This window comes from Micropterus salmoides, unplaced genomic scaffold, assembly GCF_014851395.1.
Source record: "Micropterus salmoides isolate LMB-PRFRI ecotype aquatic unplaced genomic scaffold, ASM1485139v1 Ms_hic_scaffold_23, whole genome shotgun sequence".
Taxonomy (NCBI): Eukaryota; Metazoa; Chordata; class Actinopteri; order Centrarchiformes; family Centrarchidae; genus Micropterus; species Micropterus salmoides.
The window spans coordinates 6,854,880-6,876,320 of NW_024041484.1; the positions used below are offsets into that span (position 1 = coordinate 6,854,880).

General features: G+C 40.3%; 3 protein-coding genes across 5 annotated transcripts in view; 1 reads left to right on the top strand and 2 right to left on the bottom strand.

Annotated features, from left to right (window-relative positions):
- The window catches only part of zgc:162331 (uncharacterized protein LOC793007 homolog), a 45,898-nt gene extending 28,856 nt beyond the window's left edge, over positions 1 to 17,042 (bottom strand). The window contains exon 1 of one of the 2 annotated variants that reach the window (XM_038738843.1): positions 16,794 to 17,042. The gene's annotated coding sequence lies outside the window, so the exon portion shown is untranslated. Of the gene's footprint in view, positions 1 to 15,869; positions 16,006 to 16,793 lie in introns of those variants that run through there. The other variant, XM_038738842.1, reaches the window with a different exon arrangement.
- LOC119918215 (zinc finger BED domain-containing protein 4-like) lies at positions 7,523 to 10,051 on the bottom strand. The gene is made up of 2 exons (XM_038738841.1): positions 8,776 to 10,051; positions 7,523 to 8,572 (listed from the first exon to the last, which is right to left on the bottom strand). Exons 1-2 carry the CDS (start codon positions 9,459 to 9,461, stop codon positions 7,924 to 7,926), a joined length of 1,335 nt encoding a protein of 444 aa, XP_038594769.1. The 5' UTR covers positions 9,462 to 10,051; the 3' UTR covers positions 7,523 to 7,923.
- slc13a4 (solute carrier family 13 member 4) overlaps positions 16,032 to 21,441 on the top strand; it is a 34,440-nt gene continuing 29,030 nt past the window's right edge. For both annotated transcript variants that reach the window (XM_038738838.1, XM_038738840.1), the window contains exon 1: positions 16,032 to 16,187. In XM_038738838.1, coding sequence (XP_038594766.1) covers positions 16,065 to 16,187 — 123 coding nt within the window. In that variant the 5' untranslated portion in view covers positions 16,032 to 16,064. The remainder of the gene's footprint in view (positions 16,188 to 21,441) is intronic.

Here is a 21,441-nt window from a genome sequence, read left to right on the forward strand (position 1 = left end):
TAGCTCTATAGTCATAAAGTCCATGCAAAGACGTGAATAATTGATGCATGTGGGACCAGAAATAGGAGAAATAGATGGAGAGAGAAAAGGAAAGAGATAGTGGAGAGCGAGCAGGCGTGGTGAGTGATGACATGAGAGCGGGTGGAAAACAATCAGAGAGAGAAGCAAAGACAGCAAGAGATTGGAAAAGAAAGACAGATGAAGTGAGATCCAGTGCTTTTAGCCTGAGAAATCTGCCTTCTATCAAATGTTCGGCCAGTAAATGGGGATGCGGCGGGCTCTGCTGCCGCAAACTACATTATTTACAGCCACAGCTTTGCCAAAGTGGACACACGGAAGGCTTCAAAGGACTGATCCAACATTTTATTTTAAGCCATCAAATTATAGCTGCACTAGGCAAGGTTTTAATGGTAAAAATACACCCATCCTATCAGTATAAATCAGGGGACCTGAACGAAGAAGGTGGTTTCAGGCGTCAGGGTTTAATTGATGTTGGGAAATTCGCTTAATGCATAAGAAATGTGAACTTGAAATGTGAATTGCAAAATGCAATACAGGGATGAGTTGGCACTCTTTTCAGAGAAAATCTCAGATTAATAACAAATCCAACACCCACCATGAAGGTCAGCTGTTGTTTTGTGATATCTGGGTATCTTGGTAAGCTGCACTAATCAATATTTTAATGTGTAATGTGAAAGAGGTACGGCATTGTGATGAACACACAGAACCAACTCTGCAGTTGGACACAGAGCTATAAAGAGTTAAGAAGCTGTGGAGGACTGTTGACCTCCACGCACACCTCCCTCACCCAAGTTATTGCATCAGGAGGAGGAAGATTAGGGAGAAATGAATAAAGTAGTCCTCAACCACATTCAATGGAAATGTAAACAACGTTTTGTCCCCAGCTGACATCCAAACACACACGTTTTTATACAAAGGATGCAGTTAATCATTATGTAAAAGCCATAATCCTCATGATGACGTTCTTCACTATGGTTTAGATGGTGATCATGGTGCCCAATGAGGCACCATGATCACATTAATTATGGCATTAATTATGAAACAATCTATATGTATAACCAGTGCAAACAAATGAGATGCTCACTGAGCTGACTATCAGTCTCTACCAGCCTCTACTCCACATTTGTGTTGAATCATTGTGTAAGTCTGCCGAATTGCTTTATAGCACAAACCTGACATTCACATCTGCATACGCCACTTTCCATTCATTGTCAAACTGGAAGGTGAAACCGAGGCTTTTTTTTTTTTTTACTGTTTATCTAACGTAGAAGTCTCTCCAAGAAAATTGTCAGCATAGCACGTGATGACAATGAGGAAGATGTTGGATCTGATAGCCTAACAACTTGCTGAGACATGGTCTGTGAAACAAGAGAAATAAGAACATCTTACGGTTTGGAAAATACAGTAGTAAGCCCTTAAAGCAGCGTTAATTTTTGGCCATTTGGTGGCAGCAAAACAAGCTGCAAAAACAACGTAAAAAGTTACAATATTAATGTGCTAACGCTAACAGCTGCCTATTTACACAACAGGCCCAGAGCAACATTCATTTGGAGTCATGTCTCTGGCAGTCTTCAAATGGATGTTGGATAGTCACTCTCTGTTTAGCTTTGTTTTCTCTCCACCAACTGCTAACTCCCTAAAATATCTGGCTATACATGCTCCGGTGTGTTCACCCAACCCGTTGACGCTTGGTCCACACTCTTAGCTTTGCTCTGGGTACCGTTTAGCATGTTTTTAGTATGTGTAGCTGTCCACAGTCAAGTTAGCAATAATAAATATGCAACCTCCAGTTACACTTTCAAAGAAAAACTAGTGGTTAATGTGAAACATTGCAATTTGGTTAGGTTTAGGCAACAAAACTACTTTGTTAGGTTTAGGAAAAGATCATAGTTTGGGTTAAGATTACTACGTTGCTTATGTGACATACGTTACATAATGTTGCTTACGTAAATTACGTAGCATAACTAAAAAGAATCAATGTTGGCTTAAACACCGAAAGTCCGACCAACCACCTCTTTGCTCTGACTTTTCTGTTATTTATACTAGGCCTACTTTTAGCATTGAACAGTGACGCTAAAGGGCTTCCCCAATGCGCTGAACTACGACGCTTAAGTTGCCATGTGCGTTGGATGCTGAAGGACGTGTCAAATTGTAGGTATTTGACGCTCTGGGAATGAGAACAGGCGAGTTCACCAGGTAGTTGCTAACTGTGTCTGTCTGTTGTTAGGTGCTGGGCAGGTAGTGTACAGTAAGTTTATTAGAGCTTTTTCACTGAAGACAGCTGTCTGGAGGTTAAGGTTAATGTGATGAGATGAGCGATGAGAGTGAACCAAAACAGTAAAGTTTTCGGCTGCAGAACCAAAACAGTGGGCTAAAAGAAGCTTAACTGCTCTACACAGCTGAGGGCAACTGCTGGGTGATTATTCTCTGTGGGTTTGTTACTATGAACAACAGCTTTCATAATACATGCTTATTTTTTAACTACAATTAACAGCTAATTTGGTTTCAGAAAAAGTTGAAATGATTTCAAGTTCTTATGTCTGGAAAAACTGGAAAAGTTTATCAGGCAGACAGAAGAAGCACACACTCATTCTGTTTTGATGAACAATAAAGCTAAGTGTACAGTGTAGTTATTGTGAAGAATATTAAACATCAGAAGGTCTGTCTGTCTCTGTACACACAAACACACTCACAGAGGCAGTGGCAATCTGCAGCTCTGTCACTATCAGCCTACCTAATCCCTAATGCAACATCTCAGAGCACATTGAATACTGTTATATAACACAAAAACGCAGCACACCGACACACACAAGTACGCTCAAACACAGTCTTTGCTCACTCCACTTTCAGTTTGTATTATAATGTCTCTCTCTATGCTATGTTCACACACACACATGCATATAGTATATTGGGTATTTGTGTGTATGCACCGATGCAAATTTGCATGTGTCAGACCCGGTCAGTGTGTCCCTATACTTTTTTTGTTAATATACAACAGATCCAGACCGTTCTCTTTGTTCCCACCCAACAAATCCCACCATGAGCAAGCACTTGGCAAAAAAGGCAAGGAAAAACTCCCTTTTAGGAGGTAGAGAACCGGAACCGTGACTCAGGGTTGGCGGAGCAGCAAACACAACATCCGCACAGAAATACAAACAGTAAAAGTAGTAGTGGTACAGAAAACGACTAATGGTACTGACAATTATACTAATATTAATGACAATAATAATAATAACAATAGGACTAGTGACAATAATTGTAGCAGAGGGTGTCGAGCAGGAACACGGGGGTGACAGGCGACAGAAGGAGAGAGGAGAGGGACAAGAATGCAAAGACTGCGAGAAAGGGAAGAAGTCGAGTTAGTAACATGCATTAATGGGATGAGGTTGCATACAGATGGAGAGAGAGAGGAGAGAGGTGCACAGTGTATCATGGGAAGTGCCCCGGCAGTCTAGGCCTATAGCAGCATAACTAAGGGATGGTTCAGGACTCACCTGAGCCAGCCTAACTATAAGCTTTATCAAAGAGGAAAGTCTTAAGCCTACTCTTAAATGTGGAGATGTCTGCATCCTGAACCCAACTGGAACCTGGTTCCACAGGAGAGGAGCTTGATACTGTACATAGTTTGTATATTTATATATACGTTTACATGTGTTTTTGTATTGTGTGTGTGTGTGTGGAGCACAGCAGCATATAAAGCCAACAAAAAGTATGGAAGTGGGTCTTTCCTCTAACGAGAGGTTAACAGAGGAAAAGACAGCCCTTCTCACCGTAATCTGTGGCAGCAGCTCAAATAATGGAGATGTAGAGAAATTCTTGGGGGAAATGAGGAGATAATGAGGCTGCACTGAGCCACAGGCAGCTCTGATTAGGCTGCAGTTTGAAACAGGATTCTCTGCAGCGCCTGGGAGTTCGGTTTACTCCCCTGACACTTTGATTACATTTTACTGAAAGACTTCAGCATTCGATCCAAACCACTTGTGTAAACCAAGCCCGTGTGAGTGAAGCTGTAATGAAATATTTTTATTTTTTATTTTAGTTTAAGGACCAATACATCCATTGTGATGCACTGTGTAGTTTTTGCCCATATAAAAGTAAATACATGCTGTGATAGGCTCCACCACTTAATATTTCTGACAAAGGTAAAAATACAACAGTTTTACTCATCTATAGAGTATTAATTTCTTAAAGGCGTGCTTGCAAAAAGAGTTGCATACTTTTTTTATTTTACATTTTACATTTATCTGTCAATTTTGTTTTGAAAGTTTGTATATTCATGTCTGTGCTTGCAGGCAACTTTTAAATCTGATAGTTTAGTTTCCTGTCTTGTAACTCTTGAATTGCACGTTTGTGCCTTCATGCCCCATGCCTTCAAGTCTCTCATAGTCACAAACCCACCCAGACCCAACTCTGCAACTCTATACAGCGTTTTAGCGTCTTTCAACTCCTTGTATTGGTTTTACAGCCTGGTAAATGTACTATTTTAGTTCACTCTCACTCTGCATCAGTCTGTTTCCAGCAGCAGCAAGCAGTATTTTATTTTTTATTTTAGCAAAATAGTTCTGATAAATCCACTGTACACTACCTGGCCAGCAACAAACAACTGACACACGGTTACCGACTAGCTGGTGATCATGTTAGAAACCAAAATCAGAGCTAAATATTTAGTAAGAAAACCACACTGTTTTGTGTAAAAAACCAAAAAAAACAACAAAATTCCCCCCAAAAAGTCAGGATTCTGCAACTAACTAATCAGTGTTTAAGTCCTGTCTTTTGGACTTTGCTCTCAAAATAAAGTTTTGAGGTACAAACAAAGTTACAAAACTGAGATGAACTGTTTTTCTTCCGAGTGCATCTTCATGAATGATTTCAAACTCCTCATTTATCATTTTTCATGCTTTATTTTTAGTTAGAACACTTTGCTCATTTGCATGTTCACGTCTCTTTCTTCTTTGAAACTGTCTGCTCTGTCAGTACATCTGCACCGCATGTAACTCTGCTCTCACAGCCACAACATCATCACACCAACAGTAAACAACTCTCAGGGTCTTACTGCAGCTCAGTGGGGTACTGTAGATTGAAGGATCTTGACTCATCGGATTCATGTCGCTCCTACTTGAGGAAAAGCATTCTACATTTGCTAAAGTGTTTTTCTTGTGAGCCCCAGCTGAGTCTTGGGGCTTGCAATTCTGATTCCTGCTGTGACAAGCCATATCTGACCCCAGAGAAGCAAAATAGCGGTCAAAAAAGAGGAATGGGAATTGAAGGGCAAGGATCAGGACTCAAAGGCAGCTGGGTCAAATCCCTGAGAAAGCCGGGGACTAATCCTCCATGAGAAACCATTGCTGGAGTGTCCTTTAGCGCTTATTGAAGTAGGCCTATTGCGATCTCAGCACATAGTGTGTGGTCATTTTTGTTTAAAAAAAGCATCAGCCTTACAGATAACTACTTCATTCTCTGGTTCCAACACGTGCAGATTACCGTTTTACTCTTAAGACCGAAACACTGAACTACTTGTAAATCTGAGGATTTAAAGGAAGATCCGAGCTTTGAGTGACTCCCTGCAGCTTTGACGTTCATTTTGGGAGTGGCAGATTAGAAATAAGCAGTGGGACAGTTAAATGTGCAGTGACACTGTGTGAGGCTGGGAGAATTTAGGACCCCTGTAGCTTGTCTGATCTTCCATTTGATCTACGCCGCGGGACCTGGCTGCAGTAAGAGTTAACTAGTAAGAAAGTGATTAGTTGGTATTGGCCAAGAAAGGTCATTGAGAGGACAGCAGCATGATGACACCCAAGTATATAAAGCCTAAACTTTCATATTTCAAATTTCACAGTGTATAACCATTTTCTATGCTGAAGCTAAGGGGGTAAGTAGCTTTACAAAGCACACTGTAAATGCATCAAAATGGCAATGAAATAACTTGGTTGAAAATATCTTAAAAATTACAAAACCCACTAAAAACTAACAAAAACCTAACCTTGAGCTAAAAAAAGAACATGAAAAATATTAAGAATATGTATAAAAAACTGATGAAATCTAAATGATCTTGTTTGTGTGAGGGCTGAAAGATCAAAGACTAAAAGTGCTGTGGAGCTGGCCAACAGCAGACTCATGTGGATTTAGATTTCATTCCCAATCTGAGGGGTGTGGGTGTGTGTGTTTAAATGCATTTTGGATGCGATTCATAATCTGAGGTCAGAGTTTGCTGCAATCTGGCACTACATTTACATTCTCCTTTTAAATTTCAGGTCTTTCACTAAACTGTAATCCAGAGGGAAACATCCTCCTAACCCAACAACAAAGATGACCAAATGAAAAGCCTAACTGGAAAAGCTTTCAAATTACAGGAACATGTCTGGCCTATTAAAGTTTTTAATAAAACATATAGGCAAGGATAAAAAAAACTCCTGGTATTCAAAATTTAACGTCAGGAAATGATTCCTGTAGCAACATGCAGTATTTAAAGACTTATTTATTTCTGCACACCATCAAGACACATATGTATATAACTACACCCTAATAGAAATTAGTTGAATTAAAACACATTTCACGTGAGAAGATTAGTTGCTTTCAAAAAAACGAAGTTTGTTCAGTGTTAACATTTTGAATGTAAAATGACAATGAAGTATACTGCGCCATCTTGTGGTTATTAGGTGGCATTGCAACTTTATCTTTGCAGACTGGACTAGTCTAAAGTTTACAGGAAGCTTGTCTAAACAGATACCTGCTTACAGTATATTGTGTGTTTACACATGTTTAGTGCAGGGAAACTATAGAAGGTTGAATTTATTGTTGACTGATTTTAGCGTATAGTGCAAAGATAGAGGATTTGAAAAAGATGAAAACCCCCCCCGCTGTATTGGGATGAATAAATGCTTACTGTTTGTAGACTCTGGTGTTACAGGTGTCCTGATCCCCTCAGTATGAAGACTGTTATCTGTCTAAAAATCTTCTCTCCTCTGTCTAGACGCAAAGATGGTTATAGAAAAAGCTTAATCACTCTATTTACGAGCCATTTCAGTACCCTGAAAATATTACGCCAAAATAAAATATTTAAAAAACCCCAAGATAAAAATAAATAAATAAGATGGAAGGTAGGTCTCCACAATAGATGGATCTGTCAGTGGCAGGACCTTGCAGTGTAATGTAAACCATAGACTCCACACAGAGGAATATGGTCATGTCCTCTCTATTGTTTCTGGGAATTTCAGGATTTTAACATCCTGAGGGGAAGTTTACATTCCACAATTACGGACAAATTAAACATTTCTGTTGTTGTTGTTTTTAAATCTGCATTAACACATTTTTTCTTCCAGTGGAAACTAGCTGTAAACACAAAATTAGGGCTGTCAAATGATAAAATTTTTTAATCAAATTAATCAGAATTTTCAGTGGATTAATCAGGATTAATCACTATTTGCAATTACACCTGAATCCTAACCATTTTTTTTTTCTGAAATGCATACCAAAAGATAAATAAAAAGACACAGATACATAATTTTCATATTATGTCTGTTTATTAACACAGCCAAATAACGGTGGTTTAAATCAAGCTGAAACATACTACACACCATAATATTTGTTTTTGTAATGTCCCATCACTTCTTCTTTGGCATTCCTCTTAACCAGGATGTACAATTTACAGCATTCAATTGAACATAAAGCAATAAATGTAGTCAAATCATAACAGTGACCTACCATATTTTTGCACAATTTGAGTCATCTGTTGTGTTTTTATGTGGAAAAAAAACATTTTCAATAAAACTTTTAAATCAAACCAATAACAATCTTTTACCTTTTCGTCCATTCTTTAATCCAGTTGCTCAAAAATCCAGTTTCTAACTACTATAACATGTTGCACTGAAACTGGTCTTTTTGTTTGAACATCACCTTTCAAATCTACTGAGCTTCATCATCTTTCAGCCAGTTGCTGAGGCAAACTAATTTGTTCACATTTTCTGAAAGTAAAGCTGATCTTTTCTTGTTCACAATGTGACCTGCAACTGAGAAAAGTCGTTCACAGGGAAAAGTGGTTGCAGGAGTGGCTAGATATTTGTGAGCTAGTGAGGCCAGCTTCTCATGGGCTCCTGAATGAGATGCCCACCACCTCAAGGGGCAGTCCTCCAATTTAATGGTGGGCTCTGCTCTGTACCTCTGTATGGCAGGTTGGACCTCTTCATCTTCTGATTCTGAATCTGAGCCCATTTGCAGAAGGCTGATTTTCTTCCTGGATGGCCCATCATCATGTGTCTTTCTGGGTGATTCTTGTTGCAGCATCCGTTCAAGTGTGGTCCACACCGCTTCCCTGTCTATCTTGGGCAGGCATTTCAAGTCTTTGAAACGAGGATCCAAAACTGTAGCAATCTGGAGCCATGCATTGTTGAGCTGTTCTTGACGGGATGCTAGGTCCTCCTTGAACTTGGTCTTGAATCTCACCACATATGCAGGGTCCTCATCACAGGCTTCCATCTTGAGACGCAAGTGGCAGAGAGAAGGTAGCTCCTGGGTGGAGACATAGGCCTCTCCACCCAGGAGCTCAGTTACATACCTACGCACACAAACACACACATGCACACAGAGACAGTCTATTATTAGAACAGTGGTTATCAACATATTATTATTATTATTATTATCATCATTATTATTATCATTATTATTATTTACATACAAGTTATTGATATTTGACTTGGTTTAATTCATTCCAGAAAATAATCAAAGCAATGTTATTTGATAAGTTACAGACTGATTTACCTGCATGGCTCTAGAAGTGTCTCCAGCCTCTGCAGTTTCTCCCACTCTGCTGCGGTCGGCAAAACGAGTTTGTGATCCTGATTGTCCAGGGCTGCGATGACAGCCTCTTTATTTCTGCTCACGCGCTTGACCATTTCCAGCGTCGAATTCCAACGTGTTGGAACATCCTGGATCAATGGCTCTTGCTTCTTTCCCAGGCTGACTTGTTGTGCTTGAAGCTCCGCAGCATTTGCTGGGCTGTGCTTAAAATGACCGACAACTTTGCGAGCCTTGGCCAAAGCATTTACAAAGCCGCTCTCAGCAAGACTCACCGTGACACTTCTCTGCACCATGTGAGCGACACAGTTCATGTGTTCATAGCGTGTTAGTCGAATTGCGGCAACCAAGTTGCGTGCACTGTCAGTCCCAATTGTTTTCGTCTTGCCCTCGATGTCCCACTTACGTGCAACAGACAGGAACTGTTCTTTACAAGCCTCCGCAAAATGACGCTCCTCAGTTTTTAATATAGTCAGCGCAAAAGACTTCAGTTCCCACGTGTCACTGATGAAATGTGCAGTTACTCCGAGGTAATTGTTGTTATTCACTGATGTCCAATGGTCTCCTGTCAGGGCGATATGATTTACTTGAGCCAAGACCTCTTTCCTTTTTTCTTTTTCGTTTTGATAGAGCTCGTGGATTTTCGTCATAACTGTGGCTCTTGACGGTGGCCTATAGGATGAGTCTTGAGACGCCACTTGCAAAACATCAATGAAACCTGAGTCTTCTACAATACTAACGGGTCTACAATCCTTTGCAATCCATTTTGCTATTTTGTTTGTCAAATTATCTGAGGTTGATTTTGTTAATGGCCCGCGAAAATTCAGCGTGGTCTGGCGCGAACCACTTGCTGAACATGACGACCTAGCACACGCATGTTTGGCGTTGACATGGTACCTCAAGCTTGAACAGCTCCGGTGAAATTGAAACTCCTTGTTTCAAATCTTGCAAATAACCTTGTACTTGTTAACTGTACCATCATCATTCTTTTTATATTTGAATCCGTCAATAGGCCCACATTGCTCACCTTGCTCCATCTCGCCTCTAGCTCCCGTCCCAACCACTTTCCTGACCTGAATAATTGGTCACACTGCGCATGCGTGAAATGCGTTAAAAAAATTGACGTAATTAACGACAAACAACGAATTAACGTCCTTAACGCGCTATTTTTGACAGCCCTATATATATATGTATATGTATGTATTTATATGTATATTTATGTATATACCCAGACCCAACAATTCAGAAGAGCTGAAGGCCACTATCAGAGCTAAAGAGGCTGGCTGTTCACAGAGCTCTGTGTCCAAGCACATTAAGAGAGAGGCGAAGGGAAGGAAAAGATGTGGTAGAAAAAAGTGTACAAGCAATAGGGATAACCGCACCCTGGAGAGGATTGTGAAACAAAACCCATTGAAAAATGTGGGGGAGATTCACAAAGAGTGGACTGCAGCTGGAGTCAGTGCTTCAAGAACCACCACGCACAGACGTATGCAAGACATGGGTTTCAGCTGTCGCATTCCTTGTGTCAAGCCACTCTTGAACAAGACACAGCGTCAGAAGCGTCTCGCCTGGGCTAAAGACAAAAAGGACTGGACTGCTGCTGAGTGGTCCAAAGTTATGTTCTCTGATGAAAGTAAATTTTGCATTTCCTTTGGAAATCAAGGTCCCAGAGTCTGGAGGAAGAGAGGAGAGGCACAGAATCCACGTTGCTTGAAGTCCGTGTAAAGTTTCCACAGTCAGTGATGGTTTGGGGTGCCATGTCATCTGCTGTGTTGGTCCACTGTGTTTTCTGAGGTCCAAGGTCAACGCAGCCGTCTACCAGGAAGTTTTAGAGCACTTCATGCTTCCTGCTGCTGACCAACTTTATGGAGATGCAGATTTCAGTTTCCAACAGGACTTGGCACCTGCATACAGTGCCAAAGCTACCAGTACCTGGTTTAAGGACCATGGTATCCCTGTTCTTAATTGGCCAGCAAACTGGCCTGACCTTAACCCTATAGAAAATCTATGGGGTATTGTGAAGAGGAAGATGTGATACGCCAGACCCAACAATGCAGAAGAGCTGAAGGCCACTATCAGAGCAACCTGGGCTCTCATAACACCTGAGCAGTGCCACAGACTGATCGACTCCATGCCACGCCGCATTGCTGCAGTAATTCAGGCAAAAGGAGCCCCAGCTAAGTATTGAGTGCTGTACATGCTCAACTTTTCATGTTCATACTTTTCAGTTGGCCAACATTTCTAAAAATCCTTTTTTTGTATTGGTCTTAAGTAATATTCTAATTTTCGGAGATACTGAATTTGGGATTTTCATTAGTTGTCAGTTTTAATCATCACAATTAAATGAAATAAACATTTGAAATATATCAGTCTGTGTGGAATGAATTAATATAATATCCAAGTTTCACTTTTTGAATGGAATTACTAAAATAAATCAACTTTTTGATGATATTCTAATTATATGACCAGCACCTGTATATATGTATGTATGTATCGTCATTCTTCTTCCTCCAAACACGGTTAGTGGAATTATGACCAAAAAGTTCTATTTTGGTCTCATCTGACCACATGACTTTCTCCCATGACTCCTCTGGATCATCCAAATGGTCTTTGGCAAACTGAAGACGGGCCTTGACATGTGCTGGTTTAAGCAGGGGAACCTTCCGTGCCATGCGTGATTTCAAACCATGACGTCTTAGTGTATTACCAACAGTAACCTTGGAAACGGTGGTCCCAGCTCTTTTCAGGTCATTGACCAGCTCCTCCCGTGTAGTCCTGGGCTGATTTCTCACCTTTCTTAGGATCATTGAGATCCCATGAGGTGAGATCTTGCGTGGAGCCCCAGTCCGAGGGAGATTGACAGTCATGTTTAGCTTCTTCCATTTTTAATGATTGCTCCAACAGTGGACCTTTTTTCACCAAGCTGCTTGGCAATTTCCCCGTAGCCCTTTCCAGCCTTGTGGAGGTGTACAATTTTGTCTCTAGTGTCTTTGGACAGCTCTTTGGTCTTGGCCATGTTAGTAGTTGGATTCTTACTGATTGTATGGGGTGGACAGGTGTCTTTATGCAGCTAACGACCTCAAACAGGTGCATCTAATTTAGGATAATAAATGGAGGTGGACATTTTGAAGGCAGACTAACAGGTCTTTGAGAGTCAGAATTCTAGCTGATAGACAGGTGTTCAAATACTTATTTGCAGCTGTATCATACAAATAAATAGTAAAAAAATCATACATTGTGATTTCTGGATTTTTTTTTTAGATTATGTCTCTCACAGTGGACATGCACCTACGATGACAATTTCAGACCCCTCTATGATTTCTAAGTGGGAGAACTTGCAAAATAGCAGGGTGTTCAAATACTTATTTTCCTCACTGTATGTGTGTGTGTATATATGTGTATATGTGTGTGTGTATATATGTGTATATATATGTGTATCTATATATGTATATATATGTATATATGTATGTATGTATGTATGTATATATATGTGTATATATGTATATATATATATATATATATATATATATATATATATATATATATGTATGTATGTATGTGTATATATATGTGTATATATGTGTATATATGTATGTATATATGTATATGTATGTATAGGTATGTGTATATATGCATGTATGTGTATATATGTATGTATATATGTATGTGTATGTATAGGTATGTGTATATATGCATGTATGTGTATATATGTGTATATATGTATATGTATGTATGTATGTATATGTATATATATGAACCAAAACAGTAAAGTTGTGAGCCAGAAAACCAAAACAATGATGCTAAAATTGTCTGTAGAGCTGAGGGACCTGCAGTTGGGTGATAATTTTCTGTGTTCAATTCCTTTCACATTGAACATAGTCATTTATTTCTCCATTTATAAAATACTGATTATATAACCTTTAAGGCTGAATAAGAATGTATTTATTATTTCTCCACCAGAATCACAGTATATTTCTTACAGTGTGGAGACTTCTTGAAGCAATATTTACTTCTGCGTGTGTGAAGCGATTGACAAAGTTTTACACAGTTTAAGACTAAAGAGGTTTAGTGAGAATTAGCTAAGAATGATTGGGTTATGTAAGTTCAAAGGTCCAATGAAGAAGAGACAAACACACACGCACATACACACCAAAGTGAACCTAATTTGTGGAGCTAAACTCTGTAAGTTATAACCAGACCAGTCAGAAGCGTTCATGTGTGTGTGGTATGTGTGATAGTGGTAATATTTCAGCATAAAATAGTACATTTCCTTCATTCACTTGTCATAATTGTACTAAATCTCAGTATCATGGTAGATTGAAACATCTCCTTGCTTTTACCCTGCAGCCACGGTTTTTGTTTGCTTGGCTAGAAGATAAGAACTAATCCTCATTACACAACGGAGGAAAAGCCTGTTTGGCAAGTTTAAATGCTGCATAGAGTAGGCTATGTTGGAGCTTTTGTCAGATGAGGGCCCTGCACATGGCCATGTGCAGGGCATGGTTTTAAGTGCACCGCTTTCTTTTAACACTCAATGTGTTAAAAGTGTTTTGTAACTTCTGACCAGGGCCTGCTCCTGGCAGGAAAATGTCACATAACTTTTTAGCCACGGTGACAGTAATGCAAACAGAAAATAAGCTGAAGATTCACAGTGCAGTGTTTTATCAGCCAGTTCTAGCCGCTTCCAATACTGGTAACATTATGTGAGTAAAAAGATCAACTGTGAGCTGCAGTCAGTGATTATAAGGAAAACAGCACCACATACAGTAAGCCTGCCAGTCAAAAGTATGAAAATAACTTCCCATTCACTTGAATGACAGAGTGCATCCACACTTTTGACTGGTACAGTTTGAACAGAATCAAACCACATATTAAAATGTGAGAGGATTATGGGTGAGGATGCCCATTAGATAACAACACATCCACCAACGTGTCCATGAGCAAGTCACTTAACCCCAGAGGTGTGCCACCTCTGACAAACTGTATATAGCAATTGTAAGTCGCTTTGGATAAAAGCCTCAGCTAAATGAGTAAATGTAATGTATTAACACAGTGATAACCAAGGCTGGATTTCCAAGCAGGCAACTGCTCTGCTACTAAAGAGGAAAAAAACATTTCCAGCAAAAGGTCAGGAAATGCCAGCGCATCCATCATGCAGCATAACGCACGAGTCTCACCGCCGTATTTATGTTTTCAGCAATCATACAGATTACTACACACTTGATGTACAAACTATGATCGTATCAATCAGTGCTATCCACCACCCTGGGATATCATCTGAACATAGTGAACACATTTTTTTTGTCGGTTTTGTTATGCTTGCGCGCTGACTGATATCAGCACAGCCGTGTTCACTGCAGACATCCTACACATTAGTTAGTTAGAAAAACAAAAGGCTCAACATTCAATTTGTAACTCACTAGCAATTGGGACAGGAACAGGAAGCCTCAGAAGTTGCCTAAGAATCCTCCGGTTTTTAAGATTTCTACAAATGAATTCAGTGATAGTTGTCAGGACATCCAATGGTAGTAGGCCCTACACAGCAAACATGAACTGTTATTAGTTGAATCGACGAGCTTTATATTAACGAATCATATATGGATTAAAGGTTCAGGTTGTTCAGCATCGCCACACAGTTTCGACCTGACCTTTATTTTCTTGGTGAGGTGGAAGAATTCAGAAAGTTGCACGGCGCTGCGGAGAGCCTCCAGCTGCAGTAACACATGAATAGGCGTAAAATTAGGAGCATCGGACTTCGTCCAGCCAGAAGGAAAGACCACTGACCTCCAGTGCGCCGGTTCCACTGGCAACACAGCCCATACGAGGTACAGGAGAGTACAGGGAGAGGAGGTCGTGGGAGCGACCTGGTGCGCTGCGGAGGGTCGGTGATCATTCCCTCTTCTTGGATGAAGCCGGAAGCAGACCACAGCTGTTGCAAACAACAGGCAGCTGCTTTGTTTTTCCGTTTTGGTTTTACAACATAAAATTAAATAATCAATGAAGGAACCATACACGATTATAATCATACCTATAATGATTCCCTTCACTTTTTTTTTATTTTGATGTTCGCCATAAACCACATAAATTATCAAACTATTATGTTGTAGTCTATCAGCGACATAGCCTAGTGACATGTGGCAATGTGTGCTTTAGCCCATATTTTGTCTGCTTTATTTTGTGACCTCACCATTAGGCATTGCTGAATCCCGCGTCTGAAAAAGTTTGCTTAGTACGCACAATTGTAAACAAATTTCAACCCTTTTAAGTAACTTTTCTTTGTGCATAGCAACCTTCAAAAATGAGGCCCCAGGCCCCTGTCTGGGTCATGCTGCTCTTACTGACTCGGTGAATCCTCTAGAGGGCAGTGCAGTGGTTCCCATCCCGGGCTCTATTTGTGGAAGCTTGGCTATGTGTTAAAGTTTCCTGTTTGGATTATGTGATTTAAAACTATATAATTAAAATACTTGGTAGTGATTAAGCAGCTAATTAATTATATAGGCCAACTACTTAAAAAAAAAAGCTCACACAAACACACTAAAACACTTCATAGCATGTTCTATGACCAACACGGTCATTTTTATCTGCTGTGGTATACTTAATGCTTCCTCTTTACTCATTAAATATTCTGAACTAATCTATTTATATGTCTTATAGTATCCTTATAATTTATCTCCTGCCGAATCCCATTTTCCATTATTTTAGCATCCCTTATAAATTAATGGTATTATATATAGTTCCTTCTTAGCCTGTTTATATTCGGAGACCATTTTCCTACAAAAACTCAAAATAAAAGCCTACGCACACACCCACGCCCCTGTGCAAACCTCCTCACCCCTGATTGGTCAATACACAGCTAGTGAGGGTGGAGCAAAGCCGTGGTTAATTAGCATACCTATCCAGGCTCATAAATGAGCCGACAGCCTCACCTGATGCTCCACACCGCATCAAACAGGCAGAGGAGGAGAGGCACTTCGGCGGTGTAGTGCATGGCACGGGACTCAGACGCGGTGGAAGTAAAACTCAGATTTGAAAAAGAAAATTCGGGCAAGGTCACTCACCTCGCAGAGACACACACAGGTCCGGTCACAGTCCACGGTGTGTGCGTAAAAACGCACAGCCAAAAGAGACCTTTACGCGCGGCCAGGAGACTGACTCCTTCCCCCAGCCCCCCCCCCCGGTCGCTGGCGGTTTGAGACTTTCACACCCGGTTCTGCTGAATTGTGGCCGTTCCGACCCAGAGCCCCGGGTCACCCATGAGGTTGGAGGCCGCAGCCAGGATGGATCTGTTCAGGAAGCTGTGGAAAGCGAGGAAGCTGATCGTTGTGGTGTTCATCCCGCTGTCCCTGCTTCCCTTACCGCTCATCCACCCCACCAGCGTGAGTACAAGCAAAAACAAAAATATGATTAAAAAATATATATAAGAATAGAAACAGAACAGATAGTTAACTTCTGTCTGAAAGTCATGCTTTACAAAAGAAGCACAGCCCAGTATTATGGTGGGAATGAGGGGAGATTACTAATAAAATATGACAAAGTAAACGAATCAAACTGCTTGTCAGGCACTGTAAGGGAAATGTATGGCCATTGTACTAGAAATTAAGAACAAATCCTAAGTGTGACAAAGTCAGTAAATTGTCTATATTGAGTAGTGACATACACATAGATGAACATTTCAAAGTTAGGCTATAGCAGATGTTAAATGTCATTTTGTAAGACAAAATCATTAGAAATTACTTCCACAAGGTCTTATATAATAATATTATCTGTGATTAATGTACCATTGTGTACAAGAAAGGCTTACCAACCATACTCTACACACACATAATAAGTTCCTGTAGTGATATGACATGGATACCAGAAACATTGCTGCTTGGAACAATTTAGTTTTTTTATTTCAACACTGACATAGCTGAATTTAGTTACTCATTGTTATATATATGTATATATATAAACAAACCACATAATTTAATTTGAATAAATACCTCAAAAACCTCCGATACAAACAAAACATCCAGTTGGATCTCTTGATGTTCCTCCTGGTTGCCGCTAATGGCTGTAGTGTCCTGGTGGGATTTTAGTGTGTGTGCATGTGTGTGAGTGAGAGAGAGAGGCACACACACACAGAGAATCAATCAAAAGGCACACTGTCTTCTGTTTTGATGAATGCTTGACCCGAGCTGTCCCATCATCAGCTGAGCTGTGTGTGTGGAGGGGAGATGTCGCAACATGTTGATGAGATGGAGATCAGTGTTCACTGCTAGACAGAAAGAGAGGAGGAGGGAACAACTTGATATTCATTTAGGCTCCTGCTCATGTTAATTGGTTGCTGTGAAAGCCACTGAAAAGCCGGGGAATCTGTCTTAAGCTCATGCCTGTTTTGAGAAATTTTTCAGAAGCGAAATTGCATAAATACAGTCTGTGCAAGAATCCACCTTTTTGAACAAAATGTGTTGACTGTCTGCATGGAAGAATAAATCACATATTAAGATAAAGGTTTGTTGAAGGGTGATGAGAATGTGTAGAAATGTCAGATCAGAGGAGAGTTGTGCATGCTCCTTCATGATCATATTTCTTCGTTACATGTTGCTTCAAAACTGAACCAACATCATTTCGACTCTAGATGAAATGTCTTGCTGCAGTCTGGCGAGTCCGTCAAATTTTCAGATGCAGAGGCGTCGCATGTGGGATTTTGGAACACAGACCTGTGTGATTTGTCTGGTTAAATATCAGGCTATAAGCCAAAACTCCCTCATTTGTCTCTCATGCCATATTATATGATATCCTGTGAAAAGCCCTTATGACAAGCAGTAAACAAAATTTAAATTTCAGAATGTTTTTCTATTTTCTAAATGACCCACATTAGCCCCATTTTTTGCCTTTTTTTGTATTACCATTACATTCAAGTTGCTAATTGTCTGTTTCTCATTTCAATCTTTGCAAAACCTAGAAGGTCATTTAACAACTCTTGCAGTTGTTCTGAACGTATTTCCACAGATTCTTTTAATCTGGAAGCTCAGTAAAATAAAAGGGCATGTGTGTTATTTCCGGCTATCTGGATTAGAAAATACAGATGCAAGGTGAAAAATCGTTTTCAAAGATTGCAGGGCATTTATTTTTCAGAGAAAGTAAAGCTTAGTGCTGTGACTCAAATTCAGCTATGATTCAAAAGAGGCACAAACTGGGGCTAGGTCCAAATTTGTGTCATGCACACAAAAAAATCCTTTATAATATAATAATATAATGTCATTTTGTTTAGTGGTTAAAGGTAGGGTATGCGATTCTGGAGAAGTCCTATACCATGATGTAAAGCCAGTGACACAGCAAGTAATGTCACTAAGCTTAGTTTAGCGAAGAGATATTTGTTGAATTTGACAAAGACGTTTTTTGGGATTAAAATCATACACACCACCTTTAAAGCTGCACTGGATGAAACTGCGTGAATGCTCACTACTTTAAAATAATATAAAAGCATACAGATGATTGTGGCATTATCTTACCACATGGTGATACCGTTTTTGATAAATGCTTAAACAAAGTCGCACATGACATAGAAGTTAAGTTTAAACGTATTTGAATAAGCTGTAACAGGTGTTTTGTTTGTCGCTGATGTTCCAATAAACAATTGTGCGGTGTACAAACTATACCCTAGCTTTCGGGGAAGCTCACTTTGATGCTACGGTCAGTCGGTGATCGTTCCCTCTGGCTGGATGAAGTCGGACGCTCCTGATTTTATGCATGGATCCATGATGATAGAGTAATATAGAAATTAATGTCAATAAAGCATGCTGTTATTATTTTAGAGACCCCACAAAATGTCACAAATCATGCTTTTAGGGGATCTGATGTCTTGAGGCCTTGGCTCCCCCATAGTTTGCACCCTGGTGCAGTCACATGTTCATTAACACATCATTAATATTGACTTTTTGTCATGTTTTTGCCCCAACACTTGCTAAATGAGGTAGTTGCTAAACAACCACCACCTCAAACAATAGTCATATGAGTGGTGACAGGTGTGTGTTTATGTGTTATAAATGAGCTCTTCTGTGTCACAGTTATGTGTGTTTCTTGTAACATCATTAATATTCAAAGGGACTGTTCACTGGGCTCACAAGTTGTCCATCAGCCAATCACGTTGTCGCCCAGGAGCCTTGCTGTTATGTCAGGCATGTTGTTGCCTGTTGTTTGGCAGGAGTAGGTGGCGCAGGATGAGGCCAAGAAAGAACAAAAGAACAAAAACTTCACTAAAAAGAAAAAAGAAACAATCCGAGTAATTAAGTTACATAATCTACCTACCACAACGCTGGGATTTGGCCCCATGTGGCTTCCTTACGACACGAGGGACCCCAGACTGTGTCAAGAATGTGACAGGGGTCTGGAGCGATAGTGTGTGTGTTTGGAGCCCACTGTGTCCAGCTGCAGTAGGACAGAACATCTGTTGGATGCAATCAGGCCAGGTCAGAGAGAGGGAGCGAGAGACACAGAATTTCAAAGCTAATGGCAGATATACACAGTTCTCATCAGAGTCATGCTTGGTCTACAGTGGGTACGGAAAGTATTCAGACCCCTTTAAATTTTTCACTCTTTGTTTCATTGCAGCCATTTTCCAAAAATCAAAAAAGTTCATTTTATTTCTCAGTAATGTACACTCAGCACCCCATCTTGACAGAAAAAAAACAGAAATGTAGAAATTTTTGCAAATTTATTAAAAAAGAAAAACTGAAATATCACATGGTCATAAGTATTCAGACCCTTTGCTCAGTATTTAGTAGAAGCACCCTTTTGATCTAATACAGCCATGAGTCGTTTTGGGAAAGATGCAACAAGTTTTTCACATCTGGATTTGGGGATCCTCTGCCATTCCTCCTTGCAGATCCTCTCCAGTTCTGTCAGGTTGGATGGTAAACGTTGGTGGACAGCCATTTTCAGGTCTCTCCAGAGATGCTCAATTGGGTTTAAGTCAGGGCTCTGGCTGGGCCATTCAAGAACAGCCACGGAGTTGTTGTGAAGCCACTCCTTCGTTATTTTAGCGGTGTGCTTAGGGTCATTGTCTTGTTGGAAGGTAAACCTCGGCCCAGTCTGAGGTCCAGAGCACTCTGGAAAAGGTTTTCGTCCAGGATATCCCTGTACTTGGCCGCATTCATCTTTCCCTCGATTGCAACCAGTCGTCCTGTCCCTGCAGCTGAAACACCCCCACAGCATGATGCTGCCACCACGTGCTTCACTGTTGAGACTGTATTGGACAGGTGATGAGCAGTGCCTGGTTTTCTCCACACATACCGCTTAGAATTAAGGCCAAAAAGTTCTATCTTGGTCTCATCAGACCAGAGGATCTTATTTATCACCATCTTGGAGTCCTTCAGGTGTTTTTTAGCAAACTCCATGCGGGCTTTCATGTGTCTTGCACTGAGGAGAGGCTTCCGTCGGGCCACTCTGCCATAAAGCCCCGACTGGTGGATTGCTGCAGTGATGGTTGACTTACTACAACTTTCTCCCATCTCCCGACTGCATCTCTGGAGCTCAGCCACAGTGACCTTTGGGTTCTTCTTTACTCTCTCACCAAGGCTCTTCTCCCCCGATAGCTCAGTTTGGCCGGACGGCCAGCTCTAGGAAGGGTTCTGGTCGTCCCAAACGTCTTCCATTTGAGGATTATGGAGGCCACTGTGCTCTTAGGAACCTTAAGTGCAGCAGAAATGTTTTTGTAACCTTGGCCAGATCTGTGCCTTGCCACAATTTGTCTCTGAGCTCTTCAGGCAGTTCCTTTGACCTCATGATTCTCATTTGCTCTGACATGCACTGTGAGCTGTAAGGTCTTATATAGACAGGTGTGTGGCTTTCCTAATCAAGTCCAATCAGTATAATCAAACACAGCTGGACTCAAATGAAGGTGTAGAACCATCTCAAGGATGATCAGAAGAAACAGACAGCACCTGAGTTAAATATGAGTGTCACGGCAAAGGGTCTGAATACTTATGACCATGTTATATTTCAGTTTTTCTTTTTTAATAAATTTGCAAAAATTTCTACATTTCTGTTTTTTCTGTCAAGATGGGGTGCTGAGTGTACATTACTGAGAAATAAAATGAACTTTTTTGATTTTTGGAAAATGGCTGCAATGAAACAAAGAGTGAAAAATTTAAAGGGGTCTGAATACTTTCCGTACCCACTGTACGTACCATGTGCAGGGCTCTGCGGTCAAGTTAACAACAATAAATGTGCAACTTCCGGTTAGACTTTCAAAATGATAGGGATATTAGATTTTGTATGTTTTCGGTTGTAAAATTAAAGTTTCACAAATTATATTTTGCAGAAATTTATTTAAATACCTAGTGCCAAGATCAAATCATAAACATTTTTTTTAAATGTAGTATTCTGATTATGGTTAGATCACATCTCATTTTATTTTACATAATTACATATGGTCTCTTTTAGATTTGAAAGCTTTAACTATCCACACTGTACAGTATGTGTGGGCTTTTATTTGTGATGTTGGTTCTGTATGTATATCTGTGTGTCTACATACAGATATACATACTGGTCACTCTATATGTAGAGTGACTTTCTCTCAGCACCCCCAACTGTGACAGACTGTGAGCGTCCCTGCTAAAAGCAGGGATGAACTGGGGTGCGTTT